This window comes from Pristiophorus japonicus, chromosome 6 (assembly GCF_044704955.1).
Source record: "Pristiophorus japonicus isolate sPriJap1 chromosome 6, sPriJap1.hap1, whole genome shotgun sequence".
Taxonomy (NCBI): Eukaryota; Metazoa; Chordata; class Chondrichthyes; family Pristiophoridae; genus Pristiophorus; species Pristiophorus japonicus.
The window spans coordinates 170913040-170939474 of NC_091982.1; the positions used below are offsets into that span (position 1 = coordinate 170913040).

At 46.7% G+C, this 26435-nt stretch overlaps 1 protein-coding gene across 2 annotated transcripts in view; it reads left to right on the forward strand.

The window, feature by feature from the left end:
• The window catches only part of otos (otospiralin), a 236878-nt gene that overhangs the window by 638 nt on the left and 209805 nt on the right, over positions 1-26435 (forward strand). For both annotated transcript variants that reach the window (XR_011593518.1, XM_070882251.1), the window contains exon 2: positions 23648-23946. Coding sequence is in view for 1 of the 2 variants with exons in the window: in XM_070882251.1 (XP_070738352.1) it covers positions 23871-23946 (76 nt within the window). In the remaining variant the exon portion in view is untranslated. The remainder of the gene's footprint in view (positions 1-23647; positions 23947-26435) is intronic.

Below are 26435 nucleotides of genomic sequence, written 5' to 3' on the forward strand. Positions count from 1 at the left end.
GTGGAAACTAACACTCACATGAACCTTTGTCGAGTTACTGTACTGTGAACAGTAGCTCTGGGTCAGCTCCTTTCCTTGAGCAGTCAATGAGCGGCAATGAGCGCTCAGTCTCAGTCAGTCAGGCTGAATTCAGTGACATTCATTCCTGTCTGTTCAAACCCACCAACTGCTGTTTGAGGGCATTGGTTCCCTCCTGTCCCGGAGCGGGGGCCCAATGTCCACACTGCTCTGCATTTCCATCCGATTTGAACACAATTTAAACCCGCCTGGGACTTTCTACTCAGCAGCTTCTTCACATAAACTTGGCGCCAGAGAATAATTAAATGCCGCGTATTTTTAAAGGTCCAGTTGGGGCGGGACTTGACGCAGTTTGCACAGTTCATTCAGTTTCCGGGATTTCAGTTCAATACCTCACTCGCCACTGGTCCAAGCTCACTGCAAATGACACGTTGGGGAATTTGTTGAAGTATTTTAAAATGAATTGTCTATTTTTCGCACTTCTTCCCTCACTTTTGTTTCTGTGCCTCTGTTCTGCTTTAATTATGTATGTCAGCAACAATTACAATATTTTGAATCACGTTTAGCTTTTAATGATCAACAAAACATATATTGCTTACTGGCAAAGTCAAATTCTTATCTTGCTAAATGTTCAGAAAATACTGATTAGCTGAGAACAGTTAAGCAGCAAACACTGATATCAGAGTGTTGAAGAATTGCAAAGAGAGCCCAAGCTGTTGGATTAATATCTTGGGCTAGAACCTCCACTTTTTTTGTTTGCTTAATACCCCCTTTTTATCGCTTAAATGACGTATAAAGCCCATATAGCGCCTATTTTGGCACAAAATGGAAACAGATGGGCATTTTTAGAAAACTTAACGCTGAGCGTTATTTTCCCAGTGTGCTTAATGCCGGGAAAAAATATTATCGCCCGCCCACCTTTTTTGGGCGGAATCATCAGAATGGGTGAAATCAACGCCCATAATATGGCCCACCGTTACTTTCTGCATGGAATTAACGCCGAAATTCATTAATACCTCCTGCCCATTTTTTTTGTTGTAAAGAGCACATTTGGCGAAACTAACGCCCAGGAGATCGCCCACCGTCACTTTCCCCACCTTGCACACCTATCGCCCACAAAATCGCTCACCCAAAAAAATGCCCCCAAAATGTGAAACTGATCTGAACAATACCAGCGGTGTGGCTGGCATTTTTTAAATTCCACTCTTATGTGAGGAGCTGAAATCTGAATGACTTGCCTGAAAGAGCGCTGATGTGAGTGACAATGCTGACACACTGCTGTGTGTGTGCAGCTCAGGCATTAATAGTGCTGATCACCTTGGTGCCAGTTAAAGTTTACGTTGATTGAAGTTAAGTTGTATTTAACCCTTTCATGTTAAGGAATCAACAGTGCGTAATGGTGCAGCTATCTGAGACAATGCACAACAAGGTTATGTTCAATAACAAAAATTTTATATCAACATTGGTCTGAATCATAAGTATCACAGACAATAACACCTAACCCCGCCCACACCCCACTTTTTCCACCATTGACATAAATCACATGTTCCACATGTCCAGCAACACAGAATACAAATGCAAAGCAGGAGCGAGGTCCCCAGCCCCCATACATTACAACAAATTGCATACACCCCGATGGAGATATAACCTGCGGACATGCACCTCACTTTCCTTCCCCTCTCCCCTTCTTCTCCCCACCTCTACCCCTTCCCCTCCTCGCTCCATGGCGCCTGGCCGAAGAGCTCCTCAGGCGGTGCCTCATTGGGGGGGTGGGGGGAATGAAGGCAGATGCGGTCGTTGCATGGGTACGGGAGCGGTGGGTGCCAAGGGGGCAACGTTCTCTGATGCAGAAACAGGATCTTGGTCCTTGCTCTCATCTGTCATTCGCAGTGGTGGTGCGGAACCTAGGGATGGAGTGCCACGCTCTGGGACCACTGGGAGGCCTGTGCCAGCAGTGTTCCTGGCTATCGCATCCAGCGCCTCCGCCATCCATGGAATGTACTCAGTCATGGTGGCCAGCTGTCGGAATATGCCCTCCACTGCTTCAATGATCTGGTCACCAATATCTACAGTCCTCCTGGACAACTGTACCATCTCTCCGCTGTCATGTGGAGCTCATGGAAGAGACCTGTTGCGTCCATGGGACCTCCGCGGGGTCGGCACCGTTCTGGGGACAAATGGGGTGCCCTGTGGCGAAGTGCTTGGGGCCGATACCTCTAGAGTGGAGGCGGGAATGACCGGAGGACCACTAGATGGCCTTGGGGTGGAATGGCTTCTGGAGCGTGGTGATGCAGGTTCCTCGAAATCCACGCTTTCATCCGTGGAGAACAGGCCCAGCGGATTGACGGGCGAGAATCGGAGCTCCTCAGCACCAGATGTAGGATCGTCTGTCGACTCCTGCCCCACGCCCCGACCTTCTAGCCTCTGTGGTTATGTCTTGGGACGTGCTGCTGGCTGAGCTGAAAAACACGGATGAGGTTATTAGAGGAGAAGCGGGTGCTAGGGGCGCAAGGTAAGTCCAGCGCTACACACAGCATATGCACGACAAAAGCACCACCACTCTCAAAATCATCGCAGGCATCACATTTCATGACCATCAACACATTTGCATTCCAATGATGTTCATTATTAATATCTGGATTACTCCCAGTGCCATGAGCTAGTGAGTACAGAAATAGGAGGATAGAGCAGATGAATATGTGGCTGGAGAGATGGTGCAGGTGGGAGGGCTTTAGTTTCCTGAGGCATTGGGACCGCTTCTGGGGGAGGTAGGACCTGTACAAGCCGGATGGGTTGCACCCCAACAGAGCCGGGACCAACATCCTCTAGCTGTTGGGGAGGGTTTAAACTAGCTTGGCAGGGGGATGGGAACCTGAAAATAGATTCAGTAGGGAGGGGAGTAAAGCTGGAATTAGCAAGCAAAAATTAAAAAAGTGAGTTTGGAGGAGAGAGGAAACAAGCAAGAAAAAATGGTAAAAAAAACAAACTTAAAGGCACTTTGTCTAAATGCACGTAGCATTTGTAACAAAATAGATGAGTTGATGGCACAAATTGAGACAAACGGGTATGATCTGATAACCATTACAGAGAAGTGGTTGCAAGGTGACTAGGACTGGGAATTAAATATTCAGGGGTACTTGACAATCCGGAAAGATAGACAGAAAGGAAAAGGAGGTGGGGTAGCTCTATTGATAAAGGATGGAATCACTGCAATAGTAAGAAACGATATTGGCTCAAATGATAAGAGTGTTGAAAGAGTTTGGGTGGAGATAAGGAACAATAAGGGGAAAAAGTCACTGGTGGGTGTAGTCTATAGGCCCGCAAACAGTAGCAAGTCTGTTTATCGGAGCATAAACCAGGAAATAGTGGGGGCTTGTAAAAAGGGAACAGCAATAATCATGGATGATTTTAACCTCCATATTAATTGGGCAAATCAAATTGGTCAGGGTAGCCTTGAAGAGAAATTTATAGAGTCCATAAGGGACCGCTTCCTTGAACAGTATGTACGGAACCAACCAGGGGGCAGGCTATCTTAGATCTGGTCCTGTGTAATGAGACAGGATTAATAAACAATCTCCGAGTAAAGGATCCCCTCGGAATGAGTGATCATAGCATGATTGAATTTCTAATTCAGATGGCGGGTAAGAAAGTTGGATCTCTAACCAGCGTACTAAGCTTAAATAAAGGAGACTACGAAGGTATGAGGGCAGAGTTGGTAAAGTGGATTGGGAAAATAGATTAAAGTGCAGGACCGTTGATGAACAGTGGTGTACATTTAAGGAGATATTTCACAACTCTCAAGGGAAATATATTCCAGTGAGGAGGAAAGGGTGTAAGAGAAAAGATAGCCATCCATGGCTAACTAAAGAAATAAAGGACGATCTCCAATTTTTTTTAAAAACGGCATACAAAGTGGCCAAAACTACTGGGAGAACAGAAGACTGGGCAGCGTTTAAAAGCCAGCAAAGAACGACTAAAAAATGATTAAGAAAGGGAAGATAAACTATGAAAGTAAACTAGCACAAAATATAAAAACAGTTAGCAAGAGTTTCTATAGGTATATAAAAAGGAAAAGAGTAGCTAAAGTAAATGTTGGTCCCTTAGAGGATGAGACCGGGGAACTAGTAATGGGGAACATGGAGATGGCAGAAACTCTGAACAAATATTTTGTATCAGTCTTTACGGTAGAGGACACTAACAATATTCCGACAGTGGATAGTCAAGGGGCTATACGGGGAGAGGAACTTAACACAATCACAATCACTAAGGAGGTGGTCCTCAGTAAGATAATGGGACTAAAGGCAGATAGATCCCCTGGACCTGATGGCTTGCATCCTCGTGTCTTAAGAGAAGTAACGGCAGGGATTGTGGATGCATTGGTTGTAATTTACAAAAATTCCCTGGATTCTGGGGAGGTCCCAGCAGATTGGAAAACTGCAAACGTAACCTCCCTATTTAAAAAAGGAGGCAGACAAAAAGCAGGAAACTGTAGACCAGTTAGCCTAACATCTGTGGTTGGGAAAATCTTGGAGTCCATTATTAAAGAAGTAGTAGCAGGACATTTGGATAAGCAAAATTCAGTCAGGCAGAGTCAGCATGGATTTATGAAGGGGAAGTCATGTTTGACAAATTTGCTGGAGTACTTTGAGGATGGAATGAAGAAGGTAGATAAAGGGGAACAAGTGGATGTGGTGTATTTGGACTTTCAGAAGGCATTTGACAAGGTGCCACATAAAAGGTTACTGCACAACATAAAAGTTCACAGGGTTGGGGGTAATATATTAGCATGGATAGAAGATTGGCTAATTAACAGAAAGATGTTATGTATCTGTAAAGCATGCACTCCCATGTTCCGCCACCAGGGAGCTCATCCCCTGAAGTCCCAAGGGACCCCAGCATCCCTTGGGAGCGCTGTATATAAGCCGGCCCCAAAGGCCTGTTCCTCACTCTGGAGTGTCTTATTAAAGACTGAGGTTACTGTTACTTTAACCTCCCTGTGTGCAGCCTCACCTGTGTTAGGAACTCAATAACTGGCAATGAGAATACGAATCCAACGCAAAGATGCAGCAAACTGTGGGCATCCTGGAGAAGTTCTCGGAGGGTGAGGACTGGGAAGCCTATGTCGAACGGCTAGACCAGTACTTTGTAGCCAACGAGCTGGACGGAGAAAGAAGCTCTGCAAAAAGGAGAGCGGTCCTCCTCACAGTCTGCGGGGCACTGACCTACAGCCTCATGAAGAATCTTCTGGCTCCGGTGAAACCCACAGATAAGTTGTATGAGGAGCTGTGTACACTGGTTTGGGAGCATCTTAACCCGAGGGAGAGTGTGCTGATGGCGAGGTATCGGTTCTACACGTGCCAGCGATCTGAAGGTCAGGAAGTGACGAGCTACGTCGCCGAGCTAAGGCGACTTGCAGGACAATGTGAGTTTGATGGCTACCTGGAGCAAATGCTCAGAGACTTTTTTGTACTGGGCATTGGCCACGAGACCATCCTACGAAAACTTTTGAATGTAGAGACACCGGCCCTCAGTAAGGCCATTGCGATAGCACAGGCGTTTATGTTCACCAGTGATAACACCAAACAAATCTCTTAGCACACAAGTGCTAGCAATATTCATAAATTAACTGGAACTGTATTTGTGAGCAGAAATGTACAGGTCAGAACCCATGAGTCTGCAACTGCCAGCAGGCCTCAAGTGACCCAGATGACTGAGTCCCCAACAAAGGATGAATGCAAGGCAATTCACATCTTGTTGGCGTTGTGGAGGCTTCCATTCAGCCTATTCATGCTGCTTCAAAGGGTATGTTTGCAAGAGTTGTGGAACAATAGGGCACCTCCAATGAGCTCGCAAATGAGCTGCAAGCTCTGCAAAACCTGCTAACCACCACGTGGCAGAGGAAGATCGGTTCATGGTGGATCAAAGCAATTTCGAGCCTCAGAGAGAGGAGGCAGATGCTGAAGTACATGGGGTGCACACATTTTCGACGAAATGTCCACCTATAATGCTAAACATAAAATTGAATGGCTTACCCGTAGCCATGGAACTGATCACTGGCGCTAGCCAATCCAGCATGAGTAAAAATATTTTGAGAGACTGTGGTGCAACAAGGCATTCAGACCAGCCCTGAGCCCCATCCACACGAAACTGAGAACGTACACCAAAGAGCTTATCACTGTCCTGGGCAGCGCCATGGTCAAGGTCACCCACGAGGGCACGGTGCACGAACTGCCACTCTGGATTGTCCTGGGCGATGGCCCCAAACTGCTTGGAAGGAGCTGGCTGGGAAAAATCTGCTGGAACTGGGATGACATCCGAGCGCTATCACATGTCGATGAGGCCTCATGTATCCAGGTTCTCAACAAATTTCCTTCTCTTTTTGAGCCAGGCATTGGAAACTTTTCCGGGGTGAAGGTGCGGATCCACTTGGTCCCAGAGGCACGACCCATTCACCACAAGGCGCGAGCGGTACCTCACATGATGAGGGAGAGAGTGGAAATCGAGCTGGACAGGCTGCAACGCGAGGGCATCATCTCCCTGGTGGAATTCAGCAAGTGGGCCAGCCCGATTGTTCCAGTACTCAAAAGTGATGGCACGGTCAGGATTAGCAGCGATTATAAAGTAACTATTAATCGTTTCTCGCTACAGGACCAATACCCGCTACCTAAGGCAGACGACCTATTTGCGACGCTGGCAAGAGGCAAGACGTTCACCAAGCTTGACCTGACTTCGGCCTACATGACGCAGGAGCTGGAGGAGTCTTCGAAGGGCCTCACCTGCATCAACACGCACAAGGGACTGTTCATCTACAACAGATGCCTGTTTGAAATTCGGTCGGCTGCAGCGATCTTCCAGAGAAACAGAATGACCTATTGGTCACGGGTCGGGACACCATTGAGCACCTACAAAACCTGGAGGAGGTCCTCCAGTGACTGGATCACGTAGGGCTGTGGCTGAAGTGGTCGAAATGCGTCTTCATGGCAACTGAAGTAGAGTTTTTGGGGAGAAAGATCGAGGCGGACGGCATTCGGCCCACAGATGCCAAGATAGAGGCTATCAGGATCGCATCCAGGCAACAGAAAGTCATGGGACTCCTCAACAATTTTGGTAACTTCCTACCGGGGTTAAGCACCCTTTTAGAGCCCCGACATGTGTTATTGCGCAAAGATGAGAACTGGGTATGGGGAAAAAAAATCAAGTAATTGCTTTTGAGAAAGCCAGAAACATTTTATGCTCCAACAAGTTGCTTGTAGTGTATAACCCATGTAAAAGACTTGTGCTAGCATGTGACACGTCGTAGTACGGAGTCGGGTGTGTATTACAGCAAGCTAACATTGGGGGGAAGTTGCAATCTGTCGCCTATGCTTCCAGGAGCTTGTCTAAGGCCGAGAGGACCTACAGCATGATTGAGAAAAAGGCATTAGCGTGTGTGTTCGGGGTAAAGAAAATGCATCAGTACCTGTTTGGCCTCAAATTTGAGCTGGAAACCGATCAGAAGCTCCTCACATCCCTGTTCGCTGAAAACAAGGGGATAAATACGAATGCCTCAGCCCGCATACAAAGGTGGGCACTCACGCTACCAGCGTATAACTATACCATCCGCTACAGGCCAGGCACCGGGAACTGTGCGGATGCTCTCAGTCGGCTACCATTGCCCACCACGGGGGTGGAAATGGCGCAGCCTGCAAACTTATTGATGATGGCGCAACCCGCAGACTTGTTGATGGGCATGGAAGCGTTTGAAAATGATAAATCACCTGTCACGGCCCGCCAGATTAGGACTTGGACCAGCCAAGATCCTCTGCTGTCCCTAGTAAAAAACTGTGTATTGCATGGGAGCTGGGCCAGCATCCCCGTTGAAAGGCAAGAGCCAATCAAGCTGTTCCAGTAGCGAAAGGATGAGCTGTCCATTCAGGCAGACGGCCTGTTGTAGGGTTACCGTGTAGTGCTACCAAAAAAGGGCAGGGAGACGTTCATCTCGGATCTCCACAGCACACACCCAGGTATGGTAATGATGAAAGCGATAGCTAGATCACATGTGTGATGGCCCGGTATCGACTCTGACTTAGAGTCCTATGTACGGCAATGCAGCATATGAGCTCAGTTCAGCAATGCGCCCAGAGAGGCACCACTAAGTTTGTGGTCCTGGCCCTCCAGAGCTCGGTCGAGGATCCATGTTGACTATGCGGGCCCGTTTCTCGGTAAAATGTTCCTGGTGGTTGTGGATGCTTTTTCAAAATGGATTGAATGTGAAATAATATCGGGAAGCACCGCCACCATTGAAAGCCTGAGGGCCATGTTTGCCACCCAATGACATACTGGTCAATGACAACGGGCCATGTTGCACCAGTGCCAAATTTAAAGAATTCATGACCCGCAATGGGATCAAACATGTCACCTCGGCCCTGTTTAAACAAGCCTCCAATGGGCAGGCAGAGCGGGCAGAACAAACCATCAAACAGAGCCTTAAACGAGTCACAGAAGGCTCACTCTAAACCCGCCTGTCCCGAGTACTGCTCAGCTACCGCACGAGACCCACTCGCTCACAGGGGTGCCCCCGGCTAGGCTACTCATGAAAAGGACATGTAAAAAATCAGACTCTCGCAGTTTTGGTCACTTTACTTGAGGAAGGATATACTAGCTTTGGAGGGGATACAGAGACGATTCACTCGGCTGATTCTGGAGATGAGAGGGTTACCTTATGATGATAGATTGAGTAGACTGGGTCTTTACTCGTTGGAGTTCAGAAGGATGAGGGGTGATCTTATAGAAACATTTAAAATAATGAAAGGGATAGACAAGATAGAGGCAGAGAGGTTGTTTCCACTAGTCGGGGAGACTAGAACTAGGGGGCACAGCCTCAAAATACGGGGGAAGCCAATTTAAAACCGAGTTGAGAAGGAATTTCTTCTCCCAGAAGGTTGTGAATCTGTGAAATTCTCTGCCCAAGGAAGCAGTTGAGGCTAGTTCATTGAATGTATTCAAATCACAGATAGATAGATTTTTAACCAATAAGGGAATTAAGGGTTACGGGGAGCGGGCGGGTAAGTGGAGCTGAGTTCACGGCCAGATCAGCCATGATCTTGTTGAATGGCGGAGCAGACTCGAGGGGCTAGATGGCCTACTCCTGTTCCTAATTCTTATGTTCTTATGTTCTTATGTATGTCACCCCAACCTGTATGATCAGGTAGAGAGCAGGCGGCAGCAACAAAATGTAAACGATGGTCATGCCACTGTGTCACGGGAAATTGATCTGAATGACCCTGTGTATGTGCTAAACTATGGACATGGTCCCAAGTGGATCGCGCGCACGGTGATAGCTAAAGAAGGAAATAGGGTGTTTGTAGTCAAACTAGACAATGGACAAATTTGCAGAAAGCACCTGGACCAAATGAGGCTGCGGTTCACAGACTGCCCTGAACAACCCACAGCAGACACCACCATTTTTGGGCCCACAACACACACCCAAAGGATCAACGACACCATGCCGCACCAGGAAATCGAACCCATCACGCCCAACAGCCCAGCAAGGCCAGGCTCGCCTAGCAGCCCTGCAGGGCCAACAACACGCCAGCCCAGCGAGGGCACAGCCAAAACACCAGAACAGACATTTGTACCGAGGCGGTCCACCAGAGAAAGAAAGGCTCCCGACTGCCTCACCTTGTAAATAGCTTTCTCATTGACTTTGGGGGGAGAGTGATGTTGGGTATCTGTAAAGCATGCACTCCCATGTTCCGCCACCAGGGAGCTCATCCCCTGAAGTTCCAAGGGATCCCAGCATCCCTTGGGAGCACTGTATATAAGCCGGCCCCTAAGGCCTGTTCCTCACTCTGGAGTGTCTTATTAAAGACTGAGGTCGCTGTTACTTTAACCTCCCTGTGTGCAGCCCCATCTGTGTTCGGAACACAATAAAAACAGAGAGTCGGGATAAATGGTTCATTCTCTGGTTGGCAACCAGTAACTAGTGGGGTGCTACAGGGATCAGTGCTGGGTCCCCAACTATTTACAATCTATATTAACGACTTGGAAGAATGATGGAATGTAATGTAGCCAAGTTTGCTGATGATACAAAGATGGGAAGAAAAGCAATGTGTGAGGAGGACACACAAAATCTGCAAAAGGACATAGACAGGCCAAGTGAGTGGGCAAAAATTTGGCAGATAGAGTATAATGTTGGAAAGTGTGAGATCATGCACTTTAGCAGAAAAAAAATCAAAGAGCAGGTTATTATTTAAACGGAGAAAGATTGCAAAGTGCCGCAATACAGCGGGACCTGGGGGTACTTGTGCATGAAACACAAAAGGGAAGGTACAGCAAGTGATCAGGAAGGCCAATGGTATCTTGGCCTTTATTGCAAAGGGGATGGAGTATAAAAGCAGGGAAGTCTTGCTATAGCAATACAAGGTATTGGTGAGGCCACACCTGGAATACCGCGTGCAGTTTTGGTTTCCATATTTATGAAAGGATATACTTGTTTTGGAGGCAGTTCAGTGAAGCTTCACTAGGTTGATTCCGGGAAAGAGGGGGTTGACTTATGAAGAAAGGTTGAGTAGGATGGGCCTCTACTCATTGGAGTTCAGAAGATTGAGAGGTGATCTTATCGAAACGTATAAGCTTATGAGGGGGCTTGATAAGGTGGATACAGAGAGGATGTTTTCACTGAAGTGGAGACTAGAACTCGAGGGCATGATCTTAGAATAAGGGGCCACCCATTTAAAACTGAAATGAGGAGAAATTTCTTCTCTTAGAGGGTTGTAAATCTGTTGAATTTGCTGCCTCGGAGAGCTGTGGAAGCTGGGACATTGAATAAATTTAAGACAGAAATAGACAGTTTCTTGAGCGATAAGGGGTTATGGGGAGCAGGCGGGAAGTGGAGCTGAGTTCATGATCAGATCAGCCATGATCTTATTGAATGGTGGAGCAGGCTCAAGGGGCCGTATCGCCTACTCCTGTTCCTATTTCTTATGTTCTTATTAGGCCATCATTATTTCTATGACAATTTTATAAATCATTATCATATATGATTGTTCAGATATGAGTGGGTGTGGCATCTATTGATTTTACATTACGCAATGGTGTAAGCTTTACTCACATGGCATCCTTTCAGGGTCTGCAGATGCATCCGTGGCTGTCCGGGGGTGCTTCCCAATGAGTACGAGCACACGCTCCTCCATCTCAGTGATGTCGCTGGGGACTGGTGACCCCCCCACCCGTTCGCCTCTGCATGGACCTCATCATTGATAGCTTCTTCTGTAAAAGGTGACAGTGCGACGTGGCATGAGATCATTGCGTGATATCATTGCTCGGTACTGTCACAGACACTGATACAACACATAACCAACAGATGTAACCATCATTATTATGAAAATTATCCTTCTTTACCTAAAGATGTGCACCGTGACTGCAGGCTTTGAGTAAAACATTCCCGGGTAAAAGTGAAAGACCTCACATCTGCTGATAGTCACTCCTAACTGTTACAAGTCAAATTATATATATATACATAAATACATGTAAATCAATGTAATACTTACTCTTGCCGATCCCACAAGGTCATTCCATCGTTTGCGGCATTAGTTGCCCTCACGCACATCGTTGGTCGCCGACGACACCACCTCTGCTATCTCAGTCCATATCTTCTGGTATGCCTTTGGGGTGGGATTCCCTCCCTGTGTCAAATCACCCCAGTGTAACTCGACCTCTTGCAGGAGGGAGGCATTTGCCTCGTCCGAGAACCTCCTGGCTCTTTTGCGCCCTCCAATGTGCTCCTCTCCCAGCTCACTGCTCTCTCCAGAGTCAGTCTCCACAGCGTGCTGTGATGCTTCCTCCTCTCTCTCCATTATAGGTCAAATTTGGTCAAATACATGGCTGGTAACAGCTACTTTTTGTTTGCCTACTTGCTGTGAAGCTCTAACGTCTCCCTCCTTCCTCCCAAAGTAGCCACACCACACCCAGACACGCCTTCAGTCCCTCTGAGCTCCCTCTCCGTCTTCTCTTCTGTGCATGTCATGATGACCTTTGACCTCCAGAATCGCGGGAATCGAGCATTGCCAATCCGTTGCTAAGGACGGCCACACTTTGCAGCAGAAGGTCAAAAAAATTTAACGCTACCGCTCATTTGATATTGCTCGCAGTAATGCCCATTTTCAAAAATGGAAACTAGGTGTTTTGAGAATGGGCAAGAAGCCGGCGAACTGAAAACCCTTTTTTAACGCTCACGCCAGAAATAATGCCCATTTTGGGGCGATAAGTACAAAAGTGGAGGTTCTGGCGCTATGTCTTGTCTCCGTTAAGTCGGCATATGCAGTCTAGCTGTACTCCGCCAACTTTATCTAGTAATACTAGTTCGCGAAATGTATAAAACTCCATAAAGTATTGTTTACAATAAAATGTTAGCGTAATTGCTGTTTTTTGACACATCAACAGATGGATATAACAAACGTTTTCCTGGCAACTCACAAGGATGTTTATAGATTGCAAACTAACTTCATAACAACTGCATTAAAAACATTTAACCCACCCGTGCCATAGGAATCTCACCATCTAGTGACTGGTGTCAGTTATTGAACACATTCGGAGAAATTCTGAGCTTGGAAAATCAGAGTTCACTGTTGCAGGTGTATCTTGATAATTACAGATAAGGAAAGCTATTCATCCCACCTTAATTCATTTCTCCAGGGAGTTCCTAATGCTTCCCTCTCCAGTGTAGCTTCCATTTATGTCTTAAATGATCTATTTGATCTATTTGACCTCTCCTCCTCCCACAATGTGGACCTCTGACCTTCCCAATACCTGCTCTCGGCCAGACCTCGGTTTTCTCACCACCTCACCGAGCTTACGGCTCGCATCCCGTAAGCAACTAGGCTCATACAGCAATGCCTGGTCTCCAGTTGTCTTGGACCCCCCTTGCCACTTGACCAAGACCTTGCACTGTTAAGCTCGTATGGTAGCTGGTGTGCAACGGCCACCCCGCATTAAAAGAACTCGCGCACAGGCATCTTCCACCCTTCAAAATGAAGTTTGGGACCTGGAATGTCAGGACGCTTATGGACAACTCCAGCAGCGACAGACTGGAACACCACAGTGCCATCATTGCCCAGGAACTTAGATGCTTCAATGTCGACATCACTGCCCTAAGTGAGATCTGGTGGGCAGGGGAATGCCAACTCAAAGAATAAGGTGGTGGTTATACCTTCTTCTGGAAAGGCAAACCAGAGGAAGAATGCCGCCTGCATAGAGTCGGTTTTGCTATCAAAAACTGTAATGTATGTATGCCTGGGTTTACCCACCACCAGGGGGAGCAACCGTCAGAGGTCATTGAGGCACTGACACACACGTGCAGCCCTTGTATATAAAGAAAGCCTCCATGTTTAATCCTCACTTTGAGAGCTAATAAAGAAGAGTCAGGTTGCACCTGATTGAGTTCACTGTACTAAGCCTATTGAGTTATTGCATACGCAACAAAAACGAGCTAGTCGACCGCCTCAGAGACTCCCCTTGCGGGATTAGCGAACGTCTCATGACTCTCCGACACACCCTATCCCAGAACCAGTGTGCCACAGTCATCAGTGCGTATGCCCTGACACTCAACGCAACAGATGAGGCCAAAGAGGGATTTTACTCCAGCCTCAAACAATCCCTGTCCCACGTCCCTACAGAAGACAAACTGATACTCCGCGGTAACTTCAACGCCAGAGTCGGCAAGGACACAGATCTCTGGGGAGGCATGATCAGCAGAGAGAGGGTAGGGAAAATGAACTCAAGCGGTACCCTGCTCCGGACAAAATGCCTATAACACGACCTTCTCATCACTAACACCTTGTTCCGCCAGAGGGACAAGTGCAAGGCATCATGACAACACCCTCGCTCCAAATACTGGCACCTGCTCAACTATGCCATCGTTTGAGCCGGGGATCGCAAAGATGTGCGCAGCTCCCGCGCCATGACAGGAGCTGACGACTGCTGGATGGACCACTGCCTAATCCATTCCATCATCAACATCAACATAGCCCCAAAGTGGCGACGGCAGCAGAAGCAGTGCCGCAAAAAAAACGTCGGGGCACCCAAAGTCCCAGCTAGGAGAGCCCTATACAGTCAGCGCCTCACGGCTAACCTGGCAATCCTTGATGACCTGGAGACACAGAATGCCCACAAAGCTTGGTCTGACCTCCAGGCCACCATAATCCATGCCTGCGAAGAGACGCTCGGTCACTCAACAAGGAAACACCAGGACTGGTTTGATGAGAATGACCAGGAGATCCAAGAGCTAATAATTCCCAAGCACAGCACATTTCTGAACCTAAAATAACAAACCAACTCGGGAGCAGCAAAGCAGCTTTACAGAAGGCTTAAGGAAGAGGTTCAACAAAAGATCCGTGACCTAAAGAATCGATGGTGGGTGGAGAAAGCACAGGAGATGCAGCAACTGGCCGACAGCCATGATGTGCGAGGATTCTTCACTGCAGTCAAGTCCATCTACGGCCCAAGCACACAAGGCCCCACCCCACTGCTGGCCAAGAATGGGGAGACACTCATCAAGGACATTGAGGCAGACAGGACCCACTGGAAGGAGCACTTCGAAGATCTCCTTAGCTGAGACTCTACCTTTGACTCGAGTGTCCTCGACTCATAGAAACATAGAAACATAGAAAATAGGTGCAGGAGTAGGCCATTCGGCCCTTCGAGCCTGCACCGCCATTCAATGAGTTCATGGCTGAACATGCAACTTCAGTACCCCATTCCTGCTTTCTCACCATACCCCTTGATCCCCCGAGTAGTAAGGACTACATCTAACTCCTTTATGAATATATTTAGTGACTTGGCCTCAACAACTTTCTGTGGTAGAGAATTCCACAGGTTCACCACTCTCTGGGTGAAGAAGTTTCTCCTCATCTCAGTCCTAAATGACTTACCCCTTATCTTTAGACTGTGACCCCTGGATCTGGACTTCCCCAACATTGGGAACATTCTTCCTGCATCTACCCTGTCTAAACCCGTCAGAATTTTAAACGTTTCTATGAGATCCCCTCTCATTCTTCTGAACTCCAGTGAATACAAGCCCAGTTGATCCAGACTTTCTTGATAGGTCAGTCCCGCCATCCCGGGAATCAGTCTGGTGAACCTTCGCTGCACTCCCTCAAGAGCAAGAATGTCCTTCCTCAAGTTAGGAGACCAAAACTGCACACAGTGCTCCAGGTGTGGCCTCACCAAGGCCCTGTACAACTGTAGTAACACCTCCCTGCCCCTGTACTCAAATCCCCTCACTATGAAGGCCAACATGCCATTTGCTTTCTTAACCGCCTGCTGTACCTGCATGCCAACCTTCAATGACTGGTGTACCATGGCACCCAGATCTCGTTGCACCTCCCCTTTTCTAATCTGTCACCATTCAGATAATAGTCTGTCTCTCTGTTTTTACCACCAAAGTGGATAACCTCACATTTATCCACATTATACTTCATCTGCCATGCATTTGCCCACTCACCTAACCTATCCAAGTCACTCTGCAGCCTAATAGCATCCTCCTCGCAGCTCACACTGCCACCCAACTTAGTGTCATTCGCAAATTTGGAGAAACTACATTTAATCCCCTTGTCTAAATCATTAATGTACAATATAAACAGCTGGGGCCCCAGCACAGAACCTTGCGGTATCCCACTAGTCATTGCCTGCCATTCTGAAAAGTACCAATTTACTCCTACTCTTTGCTTCCTGTCTGTCAACCAGTTCTCAATCCACGTCAGCACACTACCCCCAATCCCATGTGCTTTAACTTTGCAAATTAATCTCTTGTGTGGGACCTTGTCGAAAGCCTTCTGAAAGTCCAAATACACCACATCAACTGCTTCTCCCTTATCCACTTTACTGGAAACATCCTCAAAAAATTCCAGAAGATTTGTCAAGCATGATTTCCCTTTCACAAATCCATGCTGACTTGAACCTATCATGTCACCTCTTTTCAAATGCGCTGCTATGACATCCTTAATAATTGATTCCATCATTTTACCCACTACCGATGTCAGGCTGACCGGTCTATAATTCCCTGTTTTCTCCCTCCCTCCTTTTTTAAAAAGTGGGATTACATTGGCTACCCTACACTCCATAGGAACTGATCCAGAGTCTATGGAATGTTGGAAAATGACTGTCAATGCATCCGCTATTTCCAAGGCCACCTCCTTAAGTACTCTGGGATGCAGTCCATCAGGCCCTGGGGATTTATCGGCCTACAATCCCATCAATTTCCCCAACACAATTTCCTGACTAATAAGGATTTCCCTCAGTTCCTCCTTCTTACTAAACCCTCTGACCCCTTTTATATCCGGAAGGTTGTTTGTGTCCTCCTTAGTGAATACCGAACCAAAGTACTTGTTCAATTGGTCCGCCATTTCTTTGTTCCCCGTTATGACTTCCCCTGATTCTGACTACAGGGGACCTATGTTTGTCTTTACTAACCTTTTTCTCTTTACATATCTATAGAAACTTTTGCAGTCCGTCTTAATGTTCCCTGCAAGCTTCCTCTCGTACTCTATTTTCCCTGCCCTAATCAAACCCTTTGTCCTCCTCTGCTGAGTTCTAAATTTCTCCGAGTCCCCAGTTTCACTGCTATTTCTGGCCAATTTGTATGCCACTTCCTTGGCTTTAATACTATCCCTGATTTCTCCTGATAGCCACGGTTGGGCCACCTTCCCTTTTTTATTTTTACGCCAGACAGGGATGTACAATTGTTGTTGCTCATCCATGCGGTCTCTAAATGTCTGCCATTGCCCATCCACTGTCAACCCCTTTAGTATCATTTGCCAATCTATCCTAGCTAATTCACGCCTCATACCTTCAAAGTTACCCTTCTTTAAGTTCTGGACCATGGTCTCTGAATTAATTGTTTCATTCTCCATCCTAATGTAGAATTCCACCATATTATGGTCACTCTTCCCCAAGGGGCCTCGCACAACAAGATTGCTAATTAATCCTCTCTCATTACACAACACCCAGTCTAAGATGGCCTCCCCCCTAGTTGGTTCCTCGACATATTGGTCTAGAAAACCATCCCTTATGCACTCCAGGAAATCTTCCTCCACCGTATTGCTTCCAGTTTGGTTAGCCCAATCTATATGCATATTAAAGTCACCCATGATAACTGCTGCATCTTTATTGCACGCATCCCTAATTTCCTGTTTGATGCCCTCCCCAACATCACTACTACTGTTTGGAGGTCCGTACACAACTCCCACTAACGCTTTTTGCCCTTTGGTGTTCTGCAGCTCTACCCATATAGATTCTACATCATCCAAGCTAATGTCCTTCCTAACTTATTGCATTAATCTCCTCTTAACCAGCAATGCTACCCCACCTCCTTTTCCTTTTATTCTATCCTTCCTGAATGTTGAATACCCTTGGATGTTGAGTTCCCAGCCCTGATCATCCTGGAGCCACGTCTCTGTAACCCCAATCACATCATATCTGTTAACATCTATTTGCACAGTTAATTCATCCACCTTATTATGGATACTCCTTGCATTAAGACACAAAGCCTTCAGGCTTGTTTTTTTTAACACCCTTTGTCCTTTTAGAATTATGATGTAGTGTGGCCCTTTTTGTTTCTTGCCTTTGTTTACTCGGCCTTCCACTATTGCTTTTTACCTTTCTATCATCTGTTTCTGACTCCATATTACTTCACCCTGTCTCGCTGCATAGGTTCCCATCCCCCTGCCATATTAGTTTAAACACTCCCAAACTGCATTAGCAAATGTTACCCCCAGGACATCAGTTCCAGTCCTGCCCAAGTGGACAGGTCCCACTTCCCCCAGAACTGGTTCCAATGTCCCAGGAATTTGAATCCCTCCCTCTTGCACCACTGCTCAAGCCACGTATTTATTCTAACTATCCTGCTCCCTCTACTCTGATTAGCACGTAGCACTGGTAGCATTCCAGAGATTACTACCTTTGAGGTCCTACTTTTTAATTTAACTCCTAGCTCCCTAAATTCAGCTTGTCGGACCTCTTCCCACTTCTTAACTATATCGTTGGTACCTACATGTATCATGACAACTGGCTGTTCACCCTCCCTCTCCAGAATGCTCTGCAGCCACTCCGAGACATCCTTGATCCTTGCACCAGGGAGGCAACATACCATCCTGGAGTCTCGGTTGTGGCCGCAGAAACTCCTAACTATTCCCCTTACAATAGAGTCCCCTATCACTATAGCTCTCCCACTCTTTTTCCCACCCTTCTGTGCAGCAGAGCCACCATGGTGCCATGAATCTGGCTGCTGGTGCCTTCCCCTGGTAAGTCATCTCTCCCAACAGTATCCAAAACGGTATATCCATCCCGCAGCATGCATTGAAGTTACCGCGGAGTATCAGTTTGTTGTCTGTAGGGACGTGGGACAGGGATTGTTTGAGGCTGGAGCAAAATGCTACCCACCACCATCTCAGCAAAACCCCAACACTGCATGAGGTAGAAAAGGCCATCGTCAGCTCAAGAACAACAAGGCAACGGGAGCAGATCGAATTCCCGCTGAGGCACTAAAGTATGACGAAGAGGCACTATTGGCATGAATGCATGACCTCATCTCTCTCATCTGGAAGGAGAAGAGCATGCCGGGAGATCTCAGAGATGAAGTAATCGTGACAATCTTTAAAAAAGGGGACAAGTCCGACTGCGGCAACGACAGAGGAATCTCTAGGTCATTGTTAAGAATCTTCCTCAACCGTCTTCTCCCTGTGGCTTAGGAGCTCCTCCCGGAGTCACAGTGCGGATTCCGTCCAAAACAGGGCACAATGGACATGATCTTTACGGCATGACAATTGCAAGAGAAATGCAGGAAACAACACCAAGCGTTGTACATGGCCTTCTTTGACATTACAAAGGCCTTCGACACTGTTATGGAGGGGCTATGGAGCGTCCTCCTGCACTTCGGCTGCCCAAAAAAGTTTGTCACCATCCTTCGCCTGCTCCACGAGGACATGCAAGCCGTGATCCTGACCAATGGACCCACCACAGACCCAATCCACATCCGGACCGGGGTCAAGCAGGGCTGCGTCATCGCCTCTTCTCGATCTTCCTCACTGCAATGCTCCACCTCACACTCAACAAGATCCCCGTTGGAGTGAAACTAAACTACAGAACCAGTGGGAACCTGTTCAACCTTTGTCATCTCCAGGCCAGATCCAAGACCGTCCCGTCCTCTGTCGCTGAGCTACAGTACGCGGACGACGCTTGCGTCTGCACACATTCAGAGATTGAACTCCAAGTCATCGTGAACATCTTCACTGAGGTGTATGAAAGCACGGGCCTTGCACTAAACATCCGTAAGACAAAGGTCCTCCACCAACCTGACCCCGCCACACAGCACTGCCTCCCCAGTCATCAAGCTCCATGGTGCGGCCCTGGGAAAAATGGACCATTTTCCATACCTTGGGAGCCTATTATCAGCAGGGGCAGACACAGACGACGAGGTTCAACACTGCCTCCAGTCGGCCGCCTGAGGAAGAGAGTTTTCGAAGAACAGGCCCTCAAATCTGGCAACAAGCTCATGGTCGACAGGGCTGCAGTGATACCTGCCCTCCTGTATGGCTCAGAAATGTGGACCATATACAGTAGGCATCTCAACTTGCTGGCGAAATACCACCAACGATGTCTCCGCAACATCCTGCAAATCCCCTGGGAGGACAGACGCACCAATGTCAATGTTCTCGATCAGGCCAACATCCTCAGCATCGAAGTACTGACCATAGTCGACCAGCTCCGTTGGGCGGGCCACATTGTTCGCATGCCTGACACAAGACTCCCAAAGCAAGAATTCTACTCGGAACTCCTACATGACAAACGAGCCCCAGGTGGGCAGAGGAAACGTTTCAAGGACACTCTCAAAGCCTCCTTGATAAAATTCAACATTCCCACCTACACCTGGGAGTCCCTGGCCAAAGATCGCCCTAAGTGGAGGAAGAGCATCCGGGAGGGCACTGAGCATCTCGAGTCTCGTCGCCGAGAGAATGCAGAAAACAAGCACAGACAGTGGAAGGAGTGTGCGGCAAACCAGACTCCCTACCGACCCTTTCCTTCAACCACTGTCTGTCCCACTTGTGACAGAAACTGTAATTCCCATATTGGACTGTTCAGTCACCTGAGAACTTACTTTTAGAGTGGATGCAAGTTTTCCTCGATTTTGAGAGACTGCCTATGATGATGAAATGATTTATAGAACATGAAGAAAGTGTTTATGGAACACCCATCAGCATGTGCCAAAGAGTTTCACAGTCAACTAAGTACTTTTGAATTGTCATCATTGTTGCCATCTCGGGAAATGCAGTAGGCAATTTGCACACAGCAGGTTCCACAAACAGCAATGTGATAATGACCAGGTAAAAAATTTTTTGATGGTGTTCTTCTACCCACTTATGGAAATTATCTATTTCTAAGAAGAGCAGAGGAGTTATCCCCAATATTTATCCCTCCATCAACATCACTAAAATAGATTATCTGGTCATTATCACATTGTGATTTCTGGAGCTTGCTGAGGGCAAATTGGCTGCCACGTTTCCTACATTACAACAGTGACTACACTTCAAAAAGTACATTGGCTGCTAGACGCTTTGGGACGTCTGATGGTCATGAAAGGCTATATAAATGCAAGTCTTTCTTTCAAGGGACATAGACTTGAACGGCCAACTGGTTTAGTTATTCACCGTCCGATCTGACTGGACCACATAAAGCATTATCGGGTCCTGCTCTTGACTGCCAAAGCTGCTCACTATTCCCAGATCATCCTGGAATGCAAAGATAACCCACTGCTTCTTATCTCTACTGCAAACCGTCTTCTTAAACTCCAGTCTCCTGTCTCCTCCACCCTCACTTCCAACAACAAGTGCGAGGAGGCCATGGACTTCTTTTATTCTGATCAAACTGCCTATGCCACTTCCCTCCCTTCCCCTCGCCACTCCCGCAATGTTATCTCTCGAGATCCCCCAAGGATCAACCCTTGGCCCCCTCCTATTTGTCATCTACATGCTGCATCATCCAAAAACTGTGTCGGTTTCCACATGTATGCTGATGACACCCAGCTCTAACTCACCACCACTTCTCCCGAACCTTGCACTGTCTCTAAATGATCAGACTGCTTGTCAGACATCTAATACTGGATGAGCAGAAATTTCCTCCAAATAATATTGGGAAGACCGAAGCCATTGTCCTCAGTACCCGCTACAAACTCTGTTTCCTGGCCACCGACTCCATCCTGCTCGCTCGCATCTGTCTGAGGTTGAAACAGATTGTTCACAATCTTGGTGTCATATTTGACTCTGAAATAAGCTTCTAACCACATATCTGCATCATAACTAAGACTGCCTATTTCCACCTCCATAACATCGCCCGACTCCGCCCCCGCCTCAGCTCATCTGGTGCTGAAACCATCATCCATGCCTTTGCTACCTCTAGACTTGACTGTTCCAACGCACTCCTGGCTATCCTCACACGTTCTACCCTATGTAAAATTGAGGTTATCCAAAACTCGGCTACCTGTGTCCTAACTCGCTCCAAGTCCCGCTCACCCATCACCCCTGTGCTCACTGACCTACATTGGCTCCCAGTTAAGCAAAGCTTCGATTTTAAAATTCTCATCCTTGCTTTCAAATCCCTCCATGGCTTGCACTCCTCCAATTCTGGCCTCTTGAGCATCCCTGATTTTAATTACTCAACCATTGGTGACCATGCCTTCAGCTGCCTGGGCCCCAAGTGCTGGAACTCCCTCCCTAAACATTTCCATCTCTCCTCCTTTTAAGATGCTCCTTAAAATCTACCACTTTGATCAAGCTTTTGGTCACCTGCCCTACTTTCTCCTTATGTGGCTCGGTGTCAAATTTTGTCTTATAACGTTGCCGTGAAGTGTCTTGTGGCATTTCACTCTATAAATACAGGTTGTTGTAGTTATTATACACAGCACCTGATTTTTAATTCTTTGACTGTAATGGAATTGAATATCAGGTGCTGCGTATAACAGGCAGCCAATCTGTTTTGTGCCACCGCCCGAGACAATAATGTGGAAACTAACACTTACGTGAACCTTTGTCGAGTTATTGTACTGTGAACAGTAGCTCTGGGTCAGCTCCTTACCTTGAGCAGTCAGTGAGCGGCAATGAGCGCTCGGTCTCAGTCACAGTCAGGCTGAATTCAGTGACATTCATCCTTGTCTGTTCAAACCCACCAGCTGCTGTTTGAGGGGATTGGTTCCCTCCTGTCCTGGAGTGGGTGCCCAATGTCCACACATTCACCTGCTCTGCATTTCCATCCGATTTGAACACCATTTACACCCGTCCGGAACTTTTCATTCGGCAGCTCTTCTACGGAAATTGGCACCAGTAAATAATCAAATGCTGCCAATCTTTAAAGTTTCAGTTGGTGCGAAGAAATTGAGGGCCACGGTGACCTTGACTGCCACTGGGAGAGCTGTGGTTACCCTGGTCTGAGGCTGGAGGTCTGGTTGCAGGAGGTGGCAAAGTTCTGTGACCACCTCCTTGGTGAAGCGGAGCCCCCTAATACACTGCTCCTCGCTTACTTGGAGGTAGAAGTGACGTCGGAAGACCCTAGGTGGGTAATGTTATGTATGTAAACTTTACTAGTGAGTAAGACTTGCCACCAGGGGCGCATCTGTTGGTCACCCAAGGGTCACCTGCACACCTTGGGCAAGCAGGTATAAAAGGCAGTCTACCATGCTGCTTCCTCACTCTGGAGTTACATTAAAGAGACCAAGGTCACAACAGTTTGAGCTTACAGTGTACAGTCTAGTGGAGTTATTCTGAACATAACAGGTTAGACCTCCTGTTGAGAGCCTTGATGACCCTCCTCCTCCCTCTGCACACATGTTTCCGCTTTTCTCACTGTCTCCACTCCCTCCGCTGTGGCTCCTGGAGCGCAAGGTCGACTACCAGCACAGCCCCCCATGACTTTTAGTGTTGTAGTTTGAAGCGTTTTAAAAATAATAAGGAATTTTGCATTTGCCAGACTCTCCCTGATACCAAATAACCTTGAAAAACTAAAGAATACATTTCAGTTGTAGGATGTAGCACACAGCCGCTCAAACTGCGAAACCCTGGCAGGTGCGAGAGTTGGTGATGATCCCTTTAACTATCGGCGCTGGTGCTGGCTACCTACTTCCGCACGCCAGCTCCACCTGCCGTTGCTTTCTCCAGCCGTAAGTTCAATGGCCAGAACCAAATTAGGAGATGGAGTGCCGGGTGAGCGTTGCACACTCATTGACATCATGCTGTCTGTGAGTTAAATGTCCCCGGCGATCGAGTTGCTGGCATCACCACCGGCAACACAGAAATGGCGTGCGCTTCTGGAACCACCAGCAGCTGGCAGTGGAGTGCTGGTTGGCATTTTAGCACCATCTCGTGGTGCTAATGTGTGGCCTGAAGACACACATCTTTAGCCCATAGTCTTAATATTTGTAGTGAATTGCCGTAATGAACTTTAAGGTCAATTTTTCTGGTGATATGTATGTCGTGGTCAAGGGCTAATTATCATAATGTCCTTTGCCCTCTTTGAGCATTGTTTTTGTGGTCTTGCTGTAAGTTGTTCACTTTTCAAGGATCTTTGCTCCATTTTTATCTGATGCTCATATCTGACTTGCATCCAGGGACAGAGTCGGACGCAGGACCTGAGTAGAAAGAGAGATGGAGATGGACACACGGTTTGATTTTCAAGCTGGCTTGGAGGCGGACATAAGACCAATGATTAAACAGAGATGGAGAGGGACTTGAGTTGAGGCAGTGGTGGAGCTGGACTTGAGGCCTGCATCGAAATCTGAGTAGGCACAGGGATGTAGTTGGAAATGAAGCCTAAGTTGAAGTAGCATTTGAATGAGATACGAGGCCGGAGCTGAAGCAGGAATGAAGCAAGAAATGAGGCAGGAGAACATAAAACTCACTATGGCAGGTACTGGGGAGAAAAACATTATTTGTAATCATAGTAATAACTGAGAAAACGGGGTGGGGGGGGGGGAAGGGGGAGGTTTTGGGAGGGAGGGAGGAGAGTAGAACAAATAAATACATAAAGTACTTACATTTCACACTTCTCTCTTTTACTCTACCTCTATGATGATTCTCTTTCTGTCTTAATTGTGTCTCTTCTACGGACTGCCAAATTTGGCTTTAACAACGAGAATCTGGTTCGTGGCTGTCGTTTGAGAAACAACGCTGCTGATGTTCTACCAGTAGTTGTGTGAGGGGTATGTTGATATGTAATCAAAAAATTAGCCAATTTGTGATCCAATGACAACTGTCGTTTCCTTGGATTTGGATCTAACATTTGTTTTATGAGGGCACATTTTACAATTTGTACAGTGCGCTCTGCTGCACCATTCGAAGCAAGATGGTATGGTGGAACCTTGGTATGTTTCACACCATTTTTGCTCGTGAATTGTGCAAATTCTTCTGAACGAAACTGTGATCCATTCTCCGAAACAATCTCTTCAGGGAGGCCAAACGAAGAAAATAATTTTCGCAAAATGTCCAATGTTTTACTTGTTGTTATTTTCCACATTGGAAACACCTCAACCCACTTCAAATGGCTATCAATCACAATGAACAATTGTTGTCCTTCTAACTCAGCAAAATCAATATGTAACCTTTGCCACACCCTGGGAGGCCATTTCCATGGCTGTAATGGTACTGCTGGTGGTTGCTTGCTTACCAATTGACATATCGTACACTGACTCACGATTTACTCTATATCTTTATCAAGACCTGGCCACCATAAATAACTGCATGCAAAGCTCTTGGTCAAGCACATTCCCAGATGCTGGTCATGGAGGTCTCCTAATAATTTGGACCTGAATTTATTTGGTATAACCACTCTTGCACCTAACATGATACAATCTTTATCGACTGATAATTCATTCCTACGAATGAAGAATGGATGTGTATCTTTGTCTGTTACCTGGTTTGGCCATTCATTTGTAATATACTCATACACCTTTGACATCACTGGGTCATGTTTGGTTGCTCTACCAATCTCTTCAGCTGTGACTGGCAGTTCATCAATGTATGAAAAATAGAACACCTCTTCCCTGTCGGGTGTAACTTGTGATGGGGAAGGCAATCTAGATATTGCATCAGCATTACTGTGATCAGCTAATCGTCTGTATTCAATATCATATGTATATGCTGACAAAATCAAAGCCCATCTCTGCATTCGGGCTGCAGCTAATGGTGGAACTGGGGACTTTGGATGGAGGATTGCTGTTAGGGGCTTATGGTCTGTAATGATGATAAACTTACGACTATACAAATATTTGTGAAACTTCTTGACCCCAAAAGTTAATGCCAAAGCTTCCCTTTCAATTTGCGCATAATTACTCTCACTGGCACTGAGAGTGCGTAAAGCAAAAGAGATTGGTCTCTCCCCCCCACTACTTAATACATGAGAGATTACTGCACCAACTCCATATGGAGAGGCATCACATGCTAGCTTAATCTCCTTATATATGTCATAGTGACATGGTGCTCTCTACCAATTTGCTTTTACACTCCTTGAATGCTGTATCGCATTCTTTTGACCACTTCCAATGGACCTGTTTTTTCAAAAGTTCATTCAGTGGATGTAATACTTTCGCCAAATTTGGAAGGAACTTCCCATAATAGTTCAAAAGACCCAAGAATGAACGAAGTTCAGTGACATTCCTGGGAGTGGGTGCATTTCTAATTGCATCCAATTTTTCCATTGTTGGATGTAAACCATCTTTGTCTACTCTGTACCCTAAGTACTCCACTGAGTTTTTAAATAACTCACACTTACAAGCAGACACTCGTACTCTGTGCTTTTCTAGCCGTTTGAGGACTTCATTCAATATGTTATGAATTTGCCTATTTAGTGCTGAAATTAGTATGTCATCCAAATAACATACTACCCCTTCAATACCTTGCAAAATCTGGTTCATCACCCCTTGGAATATGGCAGGAGCAGAAGACACCCCAAACGGTAGCCTATTAAATTGATATAGGCCTAGATGAGTATTTATAGTCAAACATGACTTGGACTCCTCATCTAGTTCAAGCTGTAAGTAGGCATTCGTAAGATCCAGTTTTGAGAAGATCTGACCACCTGCCAATGTTGTGAACAAATCTTCTATATTCGGCAATGTATTGGGGACATTACCCTCTAGAACCTGGTTTACGGTTACTTTATAATCACCACACAATCTTACCTTACCATCGGACTTAGGTACAACAACAATGGGTGTAGTCCAATTACATGAATCTATATTAAAAATAATGTTCTCAGTCTCCAGTCTTTTGAGTTCTTGCTCAACTTTCTCCTTGAGTGCATATGGTACGGAACGTGGCTTGTAGTAAACCGATCTAGCGTCCTTCTGTACCCTGACACTCGCCTTGAAGCCTTGGATCGGACTGTCCGATTCACAGAAC